The sequence below is a fragment of the Macrobrachium nipponense genome, chromosome 13 (genome assembly GCF_015104395.2).
Source record: "Macrobrachium nipponense isolate FS-2020 chromosome 13, ASM1510439v2, whole genome shotgun sequence".
In the NCBI taxonomy this organism is placed as follows: domain Eukaryota; kingdom Metazoa; phylum Arthropoda; class Malacostraca; order Decapoda; family Palaemonidae; genus Macrobrachium; species Macrobrachium nipponense.
The window spans coordinates 102,099,798-102,121,119 of NC_087206.1; the positions used below are offsets into that span (position 1 = coordinate 102,099,798).

Genomic DNA, 21,322 nt, shown 5'->3' on the forward strand with positions numbered 1-21,322 from the left:
CCTCACTAACTACCTTCTTCAACACATATTTCATCTTCTTGCCTAAAAGACACCATCCACTCTGCATTACTGGAGTCAGAAACAGTACGAGGACAAGAGTCAAGGAAGATAAGACAATAACTGTCTGGCAAAATTTCAAGATTAGAAAAGAATATAATTTAGGCCAAAGGCCAAGTGATGGAACCTATGAGGTTATTCAGTGTTTAAATTGACAGTAAAAAAGGTTTGAAAGGTGTAACGAAAAGTAAAACTTTGCAGTTGTACCATGAATCAATTGTCAGGAAAGGCCTGAGAGTATGATGGATGAAAGAGAATATGAACGGAGGTATAGTCAAAGCAATAAAAGGGGTCGCAGCTAGGGACTGAAGAGACACTGCAAAAAACCTTCAGTAATGCCTACAGTACAATGCATGAGGCGCACTGATGGCACTAACCCCCCACATGGGACACAGAGTTCCAACTTAATTTCTTTTGGAGCCCTCAAAAAAACTCTGAAGACAGGAAAGCAAAATCAACTAAAAACTGTGCAGCCGAGAGACAGCTCAACAATGGCTGAAGAGTAAGATTAATGAGTGGAGACGGGCTGCAGATGCTGTGGAGCGAAAGATTTCTGATGCTGGCTTCTCATGGTCGGCAGAGGGACTTCGGAGCGGATCTAGAGGACGCTGAAGAACAAGGACAAAGCAATGAATTGGAAGATGGCAGCTCAGTTCTTCACCAACTATGCCTTTCTTTGCGGCCATGGAGTCAAGAGATATGCAGAGTGCAAGAGCTGGCAGGAGAATGATACGTAAAGAGACCTTTGAATGCTGTCCACTTCATTATCACATTCACTAACTGAAACGTGTAATGATTGTGAATAGCAGAAGTACATCTTAGGGAAAGGATGAAGCGATGGGCCCTAACATCTTCCAATAAAGTTGTGCTGTTGACCACCAGGATGTACTGGCACAAACAAGAACCCACTTCTACCTCAGTGAGGCTACACACTCTGCGAAGTTCTTCCAAGTGTCCATTTCAGCTGTAGTCCACAGGGTCAAACCTAGAGTAGAGGGGGAATAGGGCATTCTTGGCACTGGCCTGCATGGCAAAAGGAAGGCAACTGCCATGGAGGAACAGTTCTGGATTCTAAAACACTTCTGAAAGGGCTGGTCAGAGAGAATGTAACCCTTGCTGGAACTGCAGCCCCTCATAAGAAGCAAAAGACCCTTGTGGATGGCTACCAAAGGAAGCAAAAATTTCTTGGAGCCAGATTCTTGATCATCATCCCTCCAGATGACAAATGAAGATTCATGCAGGTGCACATTTTACAGCAATTTTTTTTTTCATTATATTTTCAAGGCTGCAATGATTAAAAAACCATCTTACAAAAAATTATGGCACCAATAACCTAAACTTGGCCTGTTATGGCGCCATAAATCGCTGATTTTACGGCGCTAGATAAGTGCCGTAAAACCAATCGCCATTAACTGAGTCCGCCAATATCAAGGGACTGCCTGTGTGTATGTATGTACGTATATACAGTCCGGTCCCAAATTATGCGTGTTCGAATTGTGCGATTCCCCTTTTATGCGGTCGCTAGTTCTCAAAAATAGATTTTCTGTATCTGTGAAGCCGTTCAAATTCTGCGAGTCACGCACCGCAAAACGTATCATATCTATTGTCTTTTCAAGTATTTTATATGGTGGGGGGTTTGCAGGTATCTGAGAGAAGGGGTGGGGTGAATGCTTGGAGGAAAAAAACTATTATTCCTCCAAGGGGGGAATGCGAGAATAAGATTTCCTGCTCAGCCATTAGCTAAGACGAAAGGCACTGCCTCATGCATTTGTGACGTCATAGCGCAGTGTGTATCAATGATCATCGCCAAACATATTATTCAGATGCGAAGTGTTTACTCTGATCATCGCCATACATATTATTCAGACTGCGAAGTGTACTCTGATCATCTGCACAATGCAAATTTGATCATTTATTTTTTTCTATTGTTGAAATAGGTTTTGATGAAAATGACTAGTAAAAGTAATTAACAGAGAAGCAGATGTGTTTGAGAGAGAGAGAGAGAGAATCGTTCAATCTAAAGTTTTCAAGAAACTCTCATTTCGTGTTGAATTTTGAATTTTTATAATTTCTTTTTAACCCTTTAACGCTGATTGGACGTATTAAACGTCGACAAAAATTGTCTGTCAGGTGCCGAACTGACGTACAAAACGTCAACGAAAATTTTTTTTTTTTTAATTTGCGGAAAAAGTTATAGGCCTACTAGGCAAAAACTTTTGTATCACGCGCCTTGGGGGATGCTGGGAGTTCACAGATCAAGCTGTTGTTTTGTTTACAATTGTTACGCAGGCGCGCAAGTGCGAATTTCTTTCTTCTCACACTAAAAAGCATCAGCAACACATCTCAGAAATTATTTCGTCACATTGACATAATTTTTGCACCATTTTATATTAGCCGTTACATAGAGTTTTATATATGAAAATGTGCGCAATTTTATGTAGAATACAACAAAAACTCATGGTTGTAGCTTTTATCAGTTTTGAAATATTTTCATATAAATAACGATGTGCTAAAATTTCAACCTTCGGTCAACTTTGACTCTACCGAAATGGTCGAAAAACGCAATTGTAAGCTAAAACTCTTATATTCTAGTAATATTCAATCATTTACCTTCATTTTACAACAAATTGGAAGTCTCTAGCACAATATTTTGATTTATGGTCAATTTATGAAAAAAAAATTTTCCTTACGTCCGTGCGATAACTCTTCTGGAAAATCAGAAATGTTTTCTTTCGATTGTCGTAATGTTTGCACAGTTTTATATTAGCCGTTACATAAAGTTTTATATATGGAAATGTGTGCAATTTCATGTAGAATACAACAAAAAAACAACCCATGGTTGTAGCTTTAATCAGATTTGAAATATTTTCAGATAAATAACGATAAGTGCCAAAATTTCAACCTTCGGTCAACTTTGACTAACGAAATGGTAAAAAAACGCAATTGTAAGCTAAAACTCTTACATTCTAGTAATACTCAATCATTTACCTTAATTTTGGAACAAATTGGAAGTATCTAGCACAATATTTCGATTTATGGCGAATTTTAGAAAAAAAAACGTTTTTCCTACGTCCACACGGTAACTGCCGAAAAAAACATTAATTTTTTCGTCCAATTGTCATGATGTTTGCACAGTTTTATATCAGCTGTTAAATAAAGTTTTATATATGAAAATGTGTGCAATTTTATGTAGAATACAAAAACAAACAACCCATGGTTGTGGCTTTTATCTGTTTTGAAATATTTTCATATAAATAACGATAAGTGCCAAAATTTCAACCTTCGGTCAACTTCGATTCGACCGAAATGGTAAAAAAACGCAATTGTAAGCTAAAACTCTTACATTCTAGTACTATTCAATCATATTTGCCTTTATTTGGCAACAAATTAGAAGTCTCTAGCACAATATTTCGATTTATGGTGAATTTATGAAAAAAAAACAAAAAAAAAAAAACATTCCTTAAGACGTTAGCGCTATAACCATTCCGAAAAAAAATAAGAAATATTTTTGTCAGCTTGTCGTAATATTTGCACCATTTTAAATAAGCCATTACATAAATTTTTATTTATGGAAATGTGCACAATTTCATGTAGAATACAACAAAAAACAACCCATGGTTGTAGCTTTTATCAGTTTTGAAATATTTTCATATAAATAATGATAAGTGCCAAAATTTCAACCTTTGGTCAACTTTGACTCGACCAAAGTGGTCAAAAAACACAATTGTAAGCTAAAACTATTATATTCTAGTAATATTCAATCATTTACCTTTATTTTGCAACAAATTGGAAGTCTCTAGCACAATATTTCGACTTATGGTGAATTTATGAAAAAAACTTTTTCCTTACGTCCGCGCAGTAACTTCCGAAAAAAATCATAAATTTTTTCGTTCGATTGTCGTGATGATTGCACCATTTTAAATTAGCCGTTATATAAAGTTTTATATATGAAAATGTGCGCAATTTCATGTAGAATAAAACTAAAAACAACCCATGGTTGTAGCTTTTATCAGTTATGAAATATTTTCATATAAATAACGTTTATAGCTTTTTACGCACAAAAGCATCATTCTACAGTCTAAACTAAAAAATTTGAACTGGAACTTAAAATTATGCACTTAGCTGAATCAATAAATGAAGAACAAACTGGATGAGCTCCAGATTGTTTACTGACCAGAAAGGGAATGCTCCATGTTTGATCATATGCACATAGCCACTTCTTCTTGTGGGTTTTGATGTAGATAAACTGCGTTTTAGCATCCACTGAGGTTAAGTGAAAGTGCCCACTTATCCTGCGTCCATTTATACTCTATCACGTGTTATAATGTTTATCATTACGGTACAATACCCAGCCACAAGTCCAGCTAAAAGAATTCATTGACATTAGTCTGGTCATCATAGAGCTCTGGATAGACCATGGAAAGGGTAACTCCTTGAGGACGAGACAGTGACTACGCTATAAAAAAAATTACCCCTTCCATTTCTAGAAGCATGTCTAAAAGGAAGAACACAGACATGGACTTCAGCTATTTTGTAAGAAATGAAAATAAAAGAGGAAAATATAGTTGCAATCAATACAGTGTTTAATAGTTTATCAACTTACTTCTGCATAATTTGATCTGAGCATATATAATGTAGAGAACTCTGAATACAGTGAAGAGAGATTTGGGGTTACTCCGGCTTGCTGCAAACGCTTGACAAGCTGCATTGCCTGATTGTACGTTCTCTCAGCTTCCTCAAATCTACAGTAGCCATTCTGTACATGCAGTAATCTGGAAAAATTAAATGATAATGTATATAGTAACTACAGTATTTTATAACTCTTAATTCTCATCTTATCTTGCTGCACAATTAGCTACAATATTCTGGATCACTTTATGAAATATATTGTTCAGTTCTTATTTCTCCTTTCATATATGAAAATTCAAATTATAAGTAAAAATAAAAATTGCAACAAAAATCATTGTTTCATGCAGATTTTTCAGTATTTTATCCAAATTATTAAGAATTACAGTACTATTTCATAGTATTTAGATATGAACATGCCCCACCTATGTTACCCAAGTATAATCAGTATAGAGAACTTTCTGTAAAAAATATGGTATTTTCTGGGCTTGACCTGTGTCGCCCAGTGAAATGTCCCTATAGCACTCATTTCTAGGTACTATAAATAAATGCTAAATATACCAAAGAAAAAAGCCATATGGAATGCCAGAGTTACTACCTCAGCTCGCTCACCCTCATAGGGTGTCGGTATAGCACAGGGCGAGTGGAAACCACTATCACAGATGCTTTGCCAATTAGATGTCTCCTCTTTCAAAATCCCCCTCTAGAGAGGTGCCTATACAACGTCTACCTTCTGCTTGCTACTACTACCTCTGCCAAGAACCTTCATTCCTGAATTAGCACTCTTTGTGTCTACACGCACCACTTTTGCTGTTTCCAGGAAGTGTTTTTGCGAAGCATCATGTCTTCCCTTCACCAAGAAGCTTCTTCATCTAAGTTGAGTATTCCATTTAATGTTTTTTAAGCAAGATGGGGCAACAATGCATCAAATATTTTGCCCTTATTTTGACTCTTGTTCATGGGAGCCGGACATGACGCCTCTTCCGAGCCAGCCATTTTGGATGCATGGTTGGCCGTGTGCGCGGTTATATCTGAATTTTCTTTCGCTGTGTAATTTTGTTCACCGTTCAGCACTTCACTGTATAGGCTACTGTTTTCGTATATTTTACCGTCTCGCTCCTGATGAATACTGAGAGCCTTGTTTATTATGGTTTGATCCTTACGTTATTAGCCTATTATAGGGCCTTTTTCTTTATCATCAGTCACTCAGGAGCGAGTTGGTTCCCTTACGTGCGTACGGTGATATGCCTCATACTACGTTATGTGCGAGTATTGTGGTTTAGGCATCCTAGGCTAGCCTAGCGGTACGCCAGTTTAGTTTTAAGTGGTGAAGATTCCTCATTCATTTGCGGTGCTCATGCATGTATGTTTCTAGTTTAGTTTTTTATTATAATCTTGTATTGCTATATTTGATGAGCTTGGGAGTTCTTCATGATGACCTGCCCTAGCCTATCCGACTAGACCTAGGCTAGGTTTTGGAGGGTGGGCTAGGCGGGTTGAGTATATCCCACCACCCTTAGTGGCTCCTAGTACCGCCAACCCGACCAGGCAGATATGTTTGCTTGGAGGGTGGCCCAGGACTAGAGTGTTCCTCGTCCTTATAGGAGCCATCTTAGCCTACCTGACCAGATCTGTACCGATTTCGGAGGGTTAGGCTGGGATCTTAGTTGGGTGCGGTTTTCTCCCCCCTTTTTTGTCAGTACTTCCAATAATTCCTCATCAATTATTTTATGAATTAATTTTGTTGAGTGTAGCCTGAGCCATTGCCCCCTTTAGGATGTCAGTTGGCCTACCGTCTTCTGGCCCCCTTTAGTGGTAGGCTAGTTAACGGCTTCTCGAGAAGTGGTATTCACTGATCGGTCGCTGTGGCCAGGCGATCACGACTCTTCCACTCTCCTCCAGACACCCCCCCTGTCCCGGACCCGTTCCGGCGCTGCTTTGTTAGCTCGCTGCCCAAGTAATCCTACCGATGAACAACAGCTAGAGCTTAGAGCATGGTCCTGGGGATTAGTCGGAGGAGATTGGGGGATTAGTAGATTATGTAATCTCTGTTGGTATGTCTCTGGGCCTGTGTTTATTCTGGCGAGGTGTGGTCTACCATCACACCCGCCAGGAGGCTATACGCCGGAGTTTACATACCGCTGTTCCGCCTCTCTGTTTTCCATACTTCTCTAGTGTTATCGCTGCTTCCCCACTCCAGTGGGGGCGGAACTAGGCTTAGAGATGCGTTTCTAATTAACTTGGAACTGCTACTTTTCTCCGGTGCAATCATATTCAGGCTTAGGTTTTACCTATTTTCCCTGTTCTGCTTGTATCAGGCTAACCCCACCGGTTATAGCTATTGTGATAACGAGATTATGGATTCCAGAGCAGGCGGAGACATTCAGAGCTCAATGTTAAGAAAATTTATTATGTAGCTTCTGTTGGTATGTCTCCGGGCCTGTGTTTATTCCGGCGAAGTGTGGTCTACCATCACATGCGCCAGGATGTATACACCGGAGTTCTACGTACCGTTGTTCCCGCCGCTCTGTTTTCCGTATTCTATGTTATCGCTGCTGCCCACTCCGGTGGGGGTGGAACCAGGCTTAGAGAATGCGCTTCCAATTGGTTGGGAATTGCTACTCTACTCCGGTGCGATCAGACTCAGGCTTAGGCTTTGCCTTGTTTCCGGTTCTGCTCGTATCAGGCCAACTCCGCCAGTTATAGCTTTGGCGATACCCAGAGTATGGATTCCGGAGCAGGCGGGGACATCCAGAGCTTTGTTAATAACAAGTAAGTTGAAGATTATAGTTGATGTTACCTTTAGCTAGTTAAGTAACTAGTTTAAGTGTACACATACTGGCGGAAATAACTCTGGCGGCATTATTTGACGATACTCATGTATCTTTCCAACTTACAGATGGTTCGCTGCCAGGAGGTGGGGTGCCCAGTCGTCCTTCATGAGACGTATGGGCATGAGGCCGGGAGGCCTGCCGGCCTCATGCCAGCTGCGCCATCCAACTGGAGGGACTCTTGGTCTGGCACCCAGAAGCCTGCGTGGTGTGTTACGGGCTCATTAGGAACGTGACAGATGAGTCGAAACTGGGGAACCTGATTTGATTATCTCTTACAGGTTGATCTGACGCTCAAGGCCTCCTCGCTGACGACCCTTAAGGCCTGGGTAGGGGGGTTTGGGAGGAACGTCGGATCCGGCCAACCCTACGTGCTGTCGGAGGAGATGTTTCCTCTGCTACCCGAACGCTAAGGTTTTGGCAGCAGTAGCGGCTCCCATTATAGAGCGGATCCGCCAAGAGACCCAAGCCCCTCCGAAGGACCAAGAGGGCTTGTGCGATGATATGACGGAGGAGGTGGCGGCCATCAGCCTGCATCGAGAGCCCATGGCCATCGAGGACCAGGAGGAAGGTAGGGAGGTAAGTGAGGAAGGTAGGGAGGTAAGTGAGGCAGGTAATCGGGGGGCTAACGTTCTCTCCTTCAGCCCAACTCCTTTTTCTTCTTCTTCTTCTTTTCAGGGCTTCTCTGGGATGTCCACGACCTTTGGGAATAGGTCGGGCTCAGTAATCCCCAAGGTGAAAACCTTGAAGACGAAGTCTCTGCCGAAGGCGGTTAGACCAGCCAAGCCTTCTCCGGCAGGCTCTCTCTGGCCCAAAGATTGCAAACCCAGACCTTACCTTACAGACCTTACATCTTGTTCGGGTTGCCCCAGGTCCCTCAGTGTGAGGCACCTCTAATGTCTACCAGAGAGTTGCTAGTACATCTTCCGGTATATTTTGCATCTTCCAATCTTGGATGGTCTGGGATGCAGTTTAGATATTTGTCGAGCTTATTCTTAAACACATCTACGCTCACTCCTGATATATTCCTCAGATGAGCTGGCAACGCATTGAATAGACGCTGCATTATCGATGCTGGTGCGTAGTGGATTAATGTCCTGCCTGTGTGCTTTCCTTATTTTTCCTGGTATATTTTTGGGCACTATTAATCTACCTCTGCTTGCTCTTTCTGATATTTTTAGTTCCATGATATTTTCTGCTATTCCTTCTATCTGTTTCCATGCCTGAATTATCATGTAGCGTTTTCTCTTTCTCCTTTTCCAGACTATATAATTTTAAGAATTGTAGTCTTTCCCAGTAGTCTAGGTCCTTAACTTCTTCTATTCTAGCTGTAAAGGACCTTTGTACACTCTCTATTTGTGCAATATCCTTTTGATAGTGTGGGTACCATATCATATTGCAATATTCAACGACTACGAACATATGTTTTATAAAGCATAATCATGTGTTCAGCTTTTCTTGTTTTGAAGTGCCGTAACAACATTCCCATTTTTGCTTTACATTTTGCCAACAGAGTTGCTATTTGATCATTGCATAACATGTTCCTATTCATCATCACACCAAGGTCTTTAACTGCTTCCTTATTTGTGATGGTCTCATTATTAGGTCCCTTATATGCATATAGCTTTCTTTCTCTGTCTCCATAATTTATTGATTCAAATTTATCAGAGTTAAATACCATCCTATTTACCTCTGCCCAATCATATACTTTGTTAAGGTCTCTTTGTAGAGCGTTCCTATCTTCATCACAAGTAATTTCTCTACTTATTCTTGTGTCATCTGCGAAACTACTCACTACCGAATCCTTAACATTATTGTCTATGTCTTCAATCATAATAACAAACAGTATTGCAGCTAACACCGTACCTTGCGGCACACCGGATATTACCTTGGCTTCATCGATTTCTCGTCGTTTGCAATAACTATCTGTTTTCTGTTTGTGTAAAAATTCTTTTAACCATCTTCCTACTTTATCCACGATATTGTGTTTTCTAATTTTCTTCGCTAATATATTAAGGTCTACTTTATCAAAAGCTTTTGCAAAGTCTAAATAAACCACATCTGTTTCATTTCTTTCCGCTTTTCATATTTTTGAATATGTTTTCACGGTGGACTAACAGTTGGGTTTGTGTACTTTTTCCGGGTACGAAACCATGTTGTCCTTTATTAAACAAATTATTTTTTATTAAATGTTTCATAATATTTTTCTTCATTACCCTTTCATACACTTTCATTATATGTGATGTTAGACTCACAGGCCTATAATTACTTGCCTCTAGTCTTGATCCACTTTTGAAAGTAGGGGTAATATACGCTAATTTGTGCTCATCATAGATCTTGCCTGTATCTACACTTTGTCTTAATAATATTGCAAGTGGCTTTGCGATAGAATGAACTACTTTCTTTAACAAAATAGCAGGAATTTCCCATCAGGCCCTGCAGCAGCTCCACAATATCAGCTTCATTAATATCTATGTCAGCTAAATATTCACTATTTTCATCCCTTACTTCTATATCATTATCTTCATTATCTATTCTAGGGGTGAATTCTCTCTTATATCGTTCTGCCAGTATGTTGCAAATTTCCTTTTTTTTCATTCGTTAATCCCTCTTCAATTCTCAGAGGGCCTATTTCTATTCTTCTTTTATTCATCTTCTTCGCATATGAGTATAATAGTTTGGGGTTTTGCTTGATATTTAATAGGGTTTTTTCTTCCAAGTCCCGTTTTTCATTTTCTTTTGATTGTATAATCTTTTTTTTCTGCATTTTCTATCTTACTTTTTAGTTCTATAACTTTCCATGCATTTTTTTCTTTTGCAAGACCTTTTTTCCACTTTCTGATTTTCTGGAACAAGATCCTTCTGTCTCTTGGTATGCATGAATGATGTTTACTTTTCTTCTTCGGTATATATTTTTCCACTATTATCTCCAATATTTTATATAATATCTCCGTATTTACCCTTATGTCATCACTTACGAAAATGTTATCCCAATCTTTGTTTAATTCTTCATTAATTTCTGACCATTTTATATTTTTACTGTAGAAGTTGTATTTCCATATCCTTCCCACTTTTTCATTTCTTGCTTATCTCTATTTTCACTTGCTTTGGAATGAACTGTTAATTCTATGACATTATGGTCTGAAATACTCGCATTATAAACTATTATTTCTTTAACATAATTCATCTCGTTCACAAATACTAGGTCTAAAGTATTTCCTTTCTTGTTGGCAGGTGATTTATTTGTTGAATGTTGTATTCTAGTAGCATATCTAATAGCTTTTCAAATTGCCTCTTATCTTCTGCACTACTATTACTCTCTTTTTTATATGTATAAGTACAACCACAATCTCCTATTCGTTCTTTCCATTCTACGAAAGGAAAGTTGAAGTCACCAGATAGGAGAATAGTCCAGTCCTTGTGATTTCTACATATATCATCCAATTTTTCAATTATTAAGTCAAACTCTTTAGTATTAGGAGGTCTATATATTACTATGTTCATCAATTTTTCAGATTCAAATTCTACCGCTATTAGTTCACATTCTGAGTTACTATATTTCTCATATATTTTTCCTTGTTTTTTTGTCTTTCCCATATATTGCGGTTCCCCCTTGATTCCTATTTTTCTATCTGATCTATAAGTTTGGAACCCTTTTATTTGATCATCATTCCCAGTCTCTTGGGAATACCAGGTTTCATTACTTATTCATTATATCTATTTTCTTTTCATTTTGGGTTAGTTCTTCTAAGTACTCTATTTTTCTTTTTGAGTTACTCGTAACTAAACCCTGCGCATTCATCACTATGATGGTTTGCGTGTTTTCTCCTTCATTTAATACTGATAGTAATAAGGATTTTCCCATGTCTCTTTCCTGTTCTGGTATGTTGTTCTTTTTTTCATTTCCAGAAATTCTGACATTAAAAAATCCAACTTTTCCATAATATTTGATCTTCCTTCATCATAATTATTCATTTTGTGTCTGAATCTGCAATTTTCTTCCTCCGTTTCTGCAATATCCTCTTGCATAATAAATACAGTTATTATCTCTTGAGTAGAATTTCGGAGCTGATGCTTTGAAATTCTTTGCTGACACCTCTGCATATCTCATTGGTGGTTTGCTTTTCTCTTTTACCTGATATTCTTGATTTTCTCTCTTTATTTGTTTCTTTCTTATTTTGGATTTTATTACTTGGTTGGTTATTTATTTGATTATTGAAATTTCATTGGCTACAGGTTGCATATTTGCATTTTTTGTCGAACTTACATCCTTTTCCTTCTTTTAGGTTTTTACATATTTTTGGATGCAGATCTCTGCAATCATCCCCATATCCATCTAAGTATGCACATTTACCATATATTTCATAGTTTTGACATATCTTAGGATGTTTGTAGTAACATCTTTCTCCAAATCTGCAATTCCCTCTTTTCAAAAGGTTGCAGATTTTGTCTTTCTTGTCTATTTTTTCCTCTTTCCCGTCATTGTATAGATCTGGGTAGAGCCTCTTCGGGATTTGCTTTTCTGTTGTCATATCGTAATTTATTTCTTCGTAGGTATGCTGCTTTATTGCCTCATATGTAGTATCAATGAGTATCTCTGCATCCATACTTTTATCTTGTTCTTTGTTTTCCTTATTTTTTTTCTGTCATTTCATTTTTGTTTACTTCTCTTCCGTTTTCCTCTTCTTCTTTTTTCTTCTTCTTCTTCCTCTTCCTCTTCTTCTTCATCCTCAACTATTTGTACATTCAATCTTGATTTAATAACATTGTCTATCCATGATAGACATGTTGAACAAAAAATTCTTGTATCTTTTCTCAAATCTTGTATTACCTCAGCACACTGTGGATGGGTCGGAATGTTGCATGCAGCACATTTTCTGATTAGGTTTTGTGGATTGACTATGCTATACCAAACCTTACACAGTTTGCATGCTTTTGGCATTCTTTTTCCTAATGCATCAATTAGTATATTCACAAGATTCACCTTATTCATTTTCTTTGTCGGAATATGTTGGTTTATGTATATTTTCTTTATGAGTCTCTTGACCACTTGGATTTTATTTGGAACTTCTTCAATTATTTTCAAGATGTTTTCATTAGATTTGTTCCAGTTTGAAGGATTATATCCTTCTAATATATCTATGAATGCTTTTGTATCTTTTTGGTTAGGACTGTTGCTGATTTCATAGATGAGAAATGCCAGTTCCCTTCCTGCTACCTCATCGTATTGCGAATCTGCTAGACACGCCAAATTACGCCACCTTTTCCCGCAGTTGGAACTTACTGCCATCTTGTTCTGATTTATAGTATTACACTTGATACACTAACATAGAAGACGCTTTATCCTAACTATTTTCACACTAATCTTATCACCGATAGTTCACGAACACTTCTAGATATTTCTCAAATTCTAGTCGTATGTTAAACTTGTGATATCTGTTGATTATTGTGACTTCACGCGGGTACGTCTCACCAAGCAAGATGGCTACTACCTGGAGGGATTGGTGGCTGGATTTATCCAGTCCGGAAGCACACCGCAGTCCTTTGCGGTGCCGGACGCATCCAAGCTCCCACCATTTGAGAATAGCAACCCATGGCGGTTGGCTCTACATGCTCCATTTTCAGAGGGCAAGCTTACAATTGAGGTTTGCTGAACCCGACCCGTGAAGACTATGAGTTTCTTCCCGCCGGGGGACCTACAATTCCCCTTCCCGGCTACGCTAGGCTAGCCGAAGAAGCGTTGGTCAGGGTAGACAAGGTCCCGAAAGAGACTGTGATCTACCCTAGAGATCAGGCTCAGTCGGCATGGGTCCGCACCCTTCGGAATGGGAGTGCGTCAACACCAAGTTGACGATTCACAAAGGTTGCCTATACCATGTTCGTAGCCCCGGATAACATCCCGACACCTTGCACATCGAAGATTGCAGAATTGACACTGCAAGCCGGAATGGAGGATAAACCCATGCCTCAGCTAAAAGAGACGGAGGCTACCTCTTTGCTCTTTCCCGGAGATCTGGAGTGTTGGGTTGGCACTCTGGCAACGTTCACAGTGGGCAAACTTGACCCGGAGTGTGCCTCCACAGAATTCAGTGAACGTTTTCCTAGAATTCCAGATACCATGATAAAGGCGAAATTCGAAGCAAGATGTAGGCTGAGTAGGTCAATTAACTCAGTCACCACTGCAGAGTTGACAGCTTCTGTCTTTGCAGAGGAGCCTCTATTCGGGGTCCTGACGAAGTTGCTGCTGCAGCCTTATCAATCGGACCTGTATGATTTCATAGTGGCTAGACGAGCCTGCAGGAAGCATGTCTTTGCTAATGCTTCCATCAGGCATGAGCCTAACAAGCTCATAAAAGCATCAATCTGGGGGGCCAACCTCTTTCCTGAGGACATGGTTAACAGTGTCCTCAGCGAGGTGGCTAGGGCTAACAAGAACCTTCGTATCCGCTGGGGACTTCCTTTCAAAAGGAAGTTCGAGACCCCCGGACCACAAGCCAAATGTAGGAAGAGGCCTAGGAAGTATCAGCCTTTCCAGACCTCTCAGCCTCAAGCAGTGGTACAGGTAGTTCCTGTCTCCCAAATGAGTAAGCCTTCGACATCTAAGGAACAACCACAACAGCAGTTTGTTCTGCTGCAGAGTCAACCGACTCAACAGCCCTTGAGTTCGGGTGCCCTTGTGACTTCCCCAGCCTTCAACGCCTCCTTTGAAACACAGGGGGAGTTTCGAGGCTATAATAGGCACGCAAGGGGTAGCAGAGCAAGAGGTGCTTACCAGCAGAGAGCTGGCTCTAGAGTTCTCTCAAGAGGCAGAGGCTTCAGAGGAGGCAGAGGAAGTAAGACCTCAACCAGTCAATGAGTCTCTGCAGGTAGGCGGGAGACTGTACCTCTCCCGGGACCATTGGACCTTCAGTACGTGGGCCCATTGTATTGTATCGAAAGGTCTGGGGTGGAGATGAGAAAAAGGGCCACCTCCACCAGTCAGTTTCCATCAGATTTGTACGACAGACCTTCTAGACTATGCCAAAGACCTTCTTCAAAAGAAGGCAATAAAGAAAGCCAGTCATCTGAAATTTCAAGGACGTTTATTCAGTGTACTGAAGAAGGACTCGGACAAACGAAGAGTGATTCTGGACCTGTCCCGTCTCAACTCATACATTCAATGCGACAAGTTCTGCATGCTGACCGTCTCGCAGGTGCGGACCTTACTTCCCCACGGGGTTGTCACCACCTCTGAGTCCTTCTTCGGTACACTGAACAGACGTCCTTGAAATTTCAGGCGATTGATTTTCTTTATTGCATTCTTTTGAAGAAGATCTTTGGCATAGTTTAGTAGGTCTGTCGTTAGAATCTGGTGAAAACTGACTGGTGGAGGAGGCCCTTTCTTCCATTTCCACCCCAGACCTTTTGATACAATACTGTGGGCCTATGAACTGAAGGTCCTCTGGGTCTGCTACTCCTTGCATGCCTATTGAAGAATCGAAACGCTCCTTGTGATTCAAAGGAGGCGTTGAAAGCTGGGGAAGTTACCAGGGCGGTCGAACTCAAAGGCTGTTGAGTCGGTTGACTCTGCAGCAGGACAAACTGTTGTTGTGGCTGTGCCTTAGATGTTGAAGGCTTGCCGATCTGGGAGACTGGAACAGCTTGTACTACTGTCTGAGGTTGAGAGGACTGGAAAGGCTGGTACTTCCTCGGCCTCTTCCTACCTTTGGATTGTGGTCCGGGGGTTTCAAACTTCCTTTTGAGGGTAAGTCCCCAACGAACACGAAGGTTCTGGTTAGCTCTAGCTGCCTCGCTGAGGACGCTGTTAACCATGTCCTCAGGAAGGGGGTTGGCCCCCCCAGATCGACGCCTTTTTGAGCCTGTTCGGTTCGTGTCTGATGGAAGCATTAGCAAAAACATGCTTCCTGCAAGCTTGTCTAGCCACTATAGAGTCATACAGGTCTGATTAAAAAGCCTGTAATAGTGACTTTGTGAGGACCTGAAATAGAGGCTCCTCTGCAAAGGTCGTAGCAGTCAACTCTGCCGTGGTGACTGAGTTAATTGACCTACTCAGCCTGCACCTTGCTTCGAATTCCGCCTTGACCATAGGGTCCGGAATTCTAGGCAAACGTTCACTGAATTGTGTGGAGGCGCACTCCGGGTCGAGTTTGCCCACCGTGAACGTTGCCGGAACATCAGCCCAACACTCTAGATCCGCGGGGAAGAGCAAGGAGGTAGCCTCCGTCTCTTTTAGCTGAGGCATAGGTTTGTCCTCCATTGCGGCTTGCAGTGTCAATTCTGCAACCTTCGACGTACAAGGAGTCGGAACTTCGTGTGGCGCCACAAACATAGTATAGCAACCTTTATGGGGTGTCAACTTGGTGTTGACACACACCCATTTCGTGAGGGTGCGGACCCATGGAGATTGAGCCTGGTCCCTGGGTAGATAACTGTCTCTTTCGGGACTTTGTCTACCCTGACTAGCGCATCCTCGGCTAGTCTAGCATAGCCCGGGAAGGGAAATTGTAGGCCCGCAACCTTCAATGGTAAGCTTGCCCTCTGAGAACGGGGCGTGCAGAGCCAACCGCCACGGGTTGCTATTTTCGAATGGCAGAAGCTTGGATGCGTCCGGCACCGTCAAGGACTGCTGTGTGGTTCCGGACTGGAGGAATCAGGTCACCAATTCCTCCTGGGCCTGTAACCTCTGGGTCAGAGACATGATGGACTAAACCGAAGTCTCTAGGCCTGAGGCGAGTTGAGTGGACATCGATTCAAGCCTCGAGTCCACTACCTCTCTCATCTTCCACATGAGAAGATTCGCGAAAGCCTCCTGGTCAAAGCCAGACTCCGCCGGTCTGGCTTTGGAAGACTTAGCTCTCGACCCCTTGGGTGGGGGAGTAGCTCTAGCCGAGGAAGTCGAAGGCTTGGGAGCCGATGACGACCTTGCGGAGCCTGCCGGGGAAGGCTTGGATGGTTTAACCACCTTCGGCAGGGATCTCGTCTTCCAGGCCTTGACCTTGGGGATTACTGAGGCCAATCTATCCCAAGTGGGGGCGGACTTCATAGGGAAGCCCTGGAAGGAAGGAGGAGAAGAAGGAGTAGGACTAAACGGAAAACTACCTGCCTCACTTACCTCCCTACCTACCTCCTGTTCCTCCGTGGCCATAGGCTCTCGGTGAAGACTGATGGCTGCCACTTCCTCCGTGACAATGTCACACAAGCCCTCTTGGTCCTCCGGGGGGGGGGTCTCCTGGCAGATACGCTCGATGATGGGAGCCGCAACTGACGCCGGTACTGCTGCTGAAACTGGAGCACTGGGGTAGAGGAGGGTGCACAGCTCCTCCGGCAGCATGTTGGGTTGGCCAGCTGTCTCGTTCCTGCCAAGGCCCCCCTACCTAGGCCTTAAGGGCCGCCATTGAGGAAGACTTGGGCGCTAGACTAACATGTAAGCAATAACCAAATTAGGTTCCCCAGTGTCGAGGAATTTTCCCCAAAGCCAAAGTGTAACAAAAATTTCACAGAAAAAACGAGGCGAGTACGTTACCTACCGACTCGTCTGTTACGATCTTCACCAGGTTGTAGCACACCATACAGGCTTCCGGGTGCCAGACCATACTTCCGTCCACAAGGATGGTGCAGTTGGCATGGGATCGGCAGACCTCATGCCCGTACGGCCTGTACAGGACGGCCGGACAACCCGTCACCTGGCAACGGACCATCTGTAAGTTGAAAAGCAAATGAGTATCGTCAGATAATGCTGCCGGAGTTCATTCCGGCGGGATGAGTACACTTCAACTAGATACTTAACCAGTTAAAAGCAAAATCGGGTATAATTTTCAACTTACTTGTTAATAATAAAGCACTGGATGTCTCCGCCTGCTCCGGAATCCATACTTGGGATCGGCAAAGCTATAACAAGCGGAGAGGGCCTGATACGAGCAGAACCGGGAAACAAGGCAAAGCCTAAGCCTGAATCTGATCGCACTGAAGCAGAGTAGTGAAACCTAACCAATTGTAGGCGCATTCTCTGAGCCCCGTTCCGCCCCCCCCGGAGTGAGGAGCAGCGATAGCATAGAAGATGGAAAACAGAGCGGCGGGAACAACTGTACGATAAACTTCAGTGGATACTTTCTGGCGGGTGTGATGGTAGACCACACTACGTCGGAACAAATACGGTCCGGAGACATACCAACAGATGCTAAATAAAACATTCTCTAACACAACCTCTAAAAGACTTCACCTACTCCGGAATCTATAACCTCGTTATCATAACAGTAAAAGCCGGCGGAGACGGGTTGATATGAGCAGAACAGGGGAAATAGGTAAAACCTAGGCCTGAGTCTGATCGCACTGGGGAAGAGAAGCAATTCTAAGGTAATTAGAAACGCAGCTCTAAGCCCAGTTCCGCCCCCACATGAGTGGGGAGGCAGTGACAATATAGAGGAGAATAGACAACAGAGCGGCCTACTGGCTGGTATGATGGTAGACCCCACCTGGCCAGATGACCCACAGGCCCGGAGACATGCCAAAAGACATTAAAAAATTTACTAATCACCCAATCTCCTCCGACTAATCCCCTAGATAAGCTATACGCTCTAGCTGTCGTTCATCGGTAGGATTACTGGAGGAGCAGCGAGCTAGCTAGGCAGTGCTGGAACAAGACCGGGGGGGGGGTAAGTGTGTGTCTGGAGGAGACTGGACGAGTCGTGATCGCCTGAGGAATTACTGGAAGAACTGCAAAAGGAGGGAGGGGAACGCATCCAGCTAAGAACCCAGTCTAACCCTCCGAGATCGGTACAGATCCGGTCAGGTAGGCTAGCATGGCCTCCAAAGGACGTCATGAAGCAGACGGATAGAACCTAACTAAACCCTCCAAAATTGAATCTTCCGATCTGGTAAGGTACGATAGGTCTAGGCCCTACAACCATGACACGAGAGACTCTGTCCTGGACCACTCTCCCAGCAAACATAACTGTCTGGTCAGGAGGCGGTAAGGGTGGGGCCGAAAGGGTGGAGGGGCATAAGACTGCCTGGCCTACCTTCCAAAACCTAGCCTAGGTCTGGTCGGGTAGGCCAGGGAAGGGCATCGCGAAGAACTTCCAACCTCAACAAAAGAAAAACAAATATTTGAATAGTTTATCACAAAGGTGCATATAATCAAGTGCATTACTGACTAACATTGAAAAACACACTAAAAGAATGCATGAATGAGTACCGCAAGAGAGAGAGGAATCGCTCTCTCCGCAAAAACTGGCGTACTGCTAGGCTAGCCTAGAAGCCAAAAAACACACTACTCGCACATAACATACGAAGAATGAAATCGAACGTACGAAGGGAAACCAACACGCTCCTGAGGGGATGAGGACAACAAGAGAGCCAAAAAAGGCTAAAAACAAAAGATAAATGTAAAAGAAGAGGCCTCAGAGTACGTCAGGAGCGAGTTAGGCCCTACGACGTAAGGCTAAAACTCATAAAACTAATGCTCCAGAAAACGACAGGAGTGAGAATAATGAAAAGGCCTAGGAAAACAGTAGTCTAAATAGTGAAATGCTAAACGGTGGTGTAAAATTCATCATAAGATAACAACTGTGAAAAAATACGCACGCCCACGAATGATGCACCCAAAATGGCGGATACAAAAGGAGCGTCACCTGGGTTCGCGAGAACAAAGGGACCTAATAAGGGCTAAAAAGGGATGGATCATGCCCTCACGAAATTCAAAAACGAAAAATGGAATTGGTACTCAACTTAGATGATGAAGCTTGGGGCTCTGGGGCAGACATGCTTCACCGAAAAACACCAGTAGAGGACAGCAAAAAAAGTTTGTGCGGACAGTAAGTGTGCTAATACAGAAATGAAGCCTTCTGGCAGAAGTTGTAGTAGTAGCGAGTGGAAGGTAGACGTAAGTAGACGTTGTAACGGCACCTATCTAGAGAGGGGTTTTCAGAGGAGTCTTCTAATTGGCAGAATATCTGTGGCAGTGGCTTCCACTCGCCCTTGTGTTTATACTGACACCCTATGGGGTGAGCGAGCTGAAGGTAGTAACTTCAGCATTCCATTTAGCTTTTTTCTCTGGTATATTTAGCATCTATTTATACCTAGAAATGTGTGCTACAGGCACATTTCACCAGCCGACACAGGTAGAACCCAGAAATGGTAAAATAGGCAACTTGGCAGCAATGAAGAGATGGGTTCACGTTAATTTATATTCCAATCTGCTTTAGGATAATGGCAAAATACTTGTAACGTATTCAAGTCTTCTTTTAAGCACACAAAGAGGAGCACTTGTGGCAGATCTTCCTGGAACCAAGTCATGTAAAATGTCCAGAGTAAAAGATAACCCTAACAAAAACTGTACCAACCTCAGGAGGGGTTACCTTTTGCTGGTTAGTCTCTCCTTGATAATGGACATACCATAGCATCCATTGCAATACTATGTAAAATAGGAAGGTCACTCATTGTGTGGGAAAATTTCAAGACAGCTAATATAACTATTTGCCCTTAGTCTCAACTGTGACATGAAGCAAATTAGTAAATGGTGTAGTCAGTTGGGTACGAGACTGAACTCCAGTAAAACGAAAACACTATTGATTAGTAGATCCTGTACTGATTTTCCACACCATCCTCCCCTTCAAGTGGATGGGACTTTGCTGAATTAGCCTGAAGCTTGGACTATAATTTGTGTAACTTTCAACTCATAACCTTACTTTTGAGAAACATCTAATGTAAGCATCAGCAAATGTTCCACTGAAGTTAAGGTATTATGTACATGTAAGGCCTCATATATTTACAACAGTGATAAAATCAATGCAACCTTTCATTTATTTACTAGAATACTGTTCTTTTAGAAAAGAGGGATTTGTAATGGCAAAATTCAAGATTCCAAAGAATATGGTGTTAATTCAAAAGAAGTAACAGAAGGTAATGAGACATACAGAAACAGATCAGTTAATAACAAAAAAGATAAATTAACAAATAATTATATAAAATGTCAGTTGATTGAAATTGTATTAAGGTAGTAATGCGTTGCATCTTACCTAACACTTTAAAGTTTTGACTTGGACCAGTGTTTATTTTTTATAAATTGTATTTTAATAGAGAACTTACGCTATGACAATTGATCCATAATCCTTTTCCTGCCAAGAGCAACCAGATTTGCTGAACAGCAGCTCCAATATGCGGTAAGTGTGTCACACTATCAAACTTCTCAGTTCCAGAGGTGTTTTATTCCTCATGTTGCTGGACTGTGGAACTTTCCTTAAGGATGTTGTGCATTTAGACCCTTACAAGTTCAAGCGAAGATTCAATGCATTATTTATATTTTTATTTATTTATTAACTTATTCATCTACTATTTGTTTTCTTTTTTATCACTATTATTATTATTATTATTCAGAAGATGAACCCTATTCATATGGAATGAGCCCACAGGGGCCACTGACTCAAAATTCAAGATTCCAAAGAATATGGTGTTAATTCAAAAGAAGTAACAGAAGGTAATGAGACATACAGAAACAGATCAGTTAATAACAAAAAAGATAAATTAACAAATAATTATATAAAATGTCAGTTGATTGAAATTGTATTAAGGTAGTAATGCGTTGCATCTTTGCTTTCACTTCTCAAGTTCCAATTCTATGACATCCTCAGGGAGGTTGTTCCACAGTCCAACAACTGTGAGGAAAAAAGAACCTCTGAAACTGAGAAGTTCAACGGCAAGTAACATTTACTGCATATAGTGTTACTGGTCAATGAACCTGATTGCCGTCAGCAGGAAAACAAGATCAGGGATCATTTGTGAATGTGAAAGACCTCTGTTAAAATACAACA

General features: G+C 41.8%; 1 protein-coding gene across 2 annotated transcripts in view; it reads right to left on the reverse strand.

Moving 5' to 3' along the window:
• Nucleotides 1-21,322, reverse strand: part of LOC135225236 (amyloid protein-binding protein 2-like) — a 277,676-nt gene that overhangs the window by 142,933 nt on the left and 113,421 nt on the right. For both annotated transcript variants that reach the window (XM_064264566.1, XM_064264565.1), the window contains exon 5: nt 4,661-4,829. In XM_064264566.1, the coding sequence (XP_064120636.1) occupies nt 4,661-4,829 (169 nt within the window). The remainder of the gene's footprint in view (nt 1-4,660; nt 4,830-21,322) is intronic.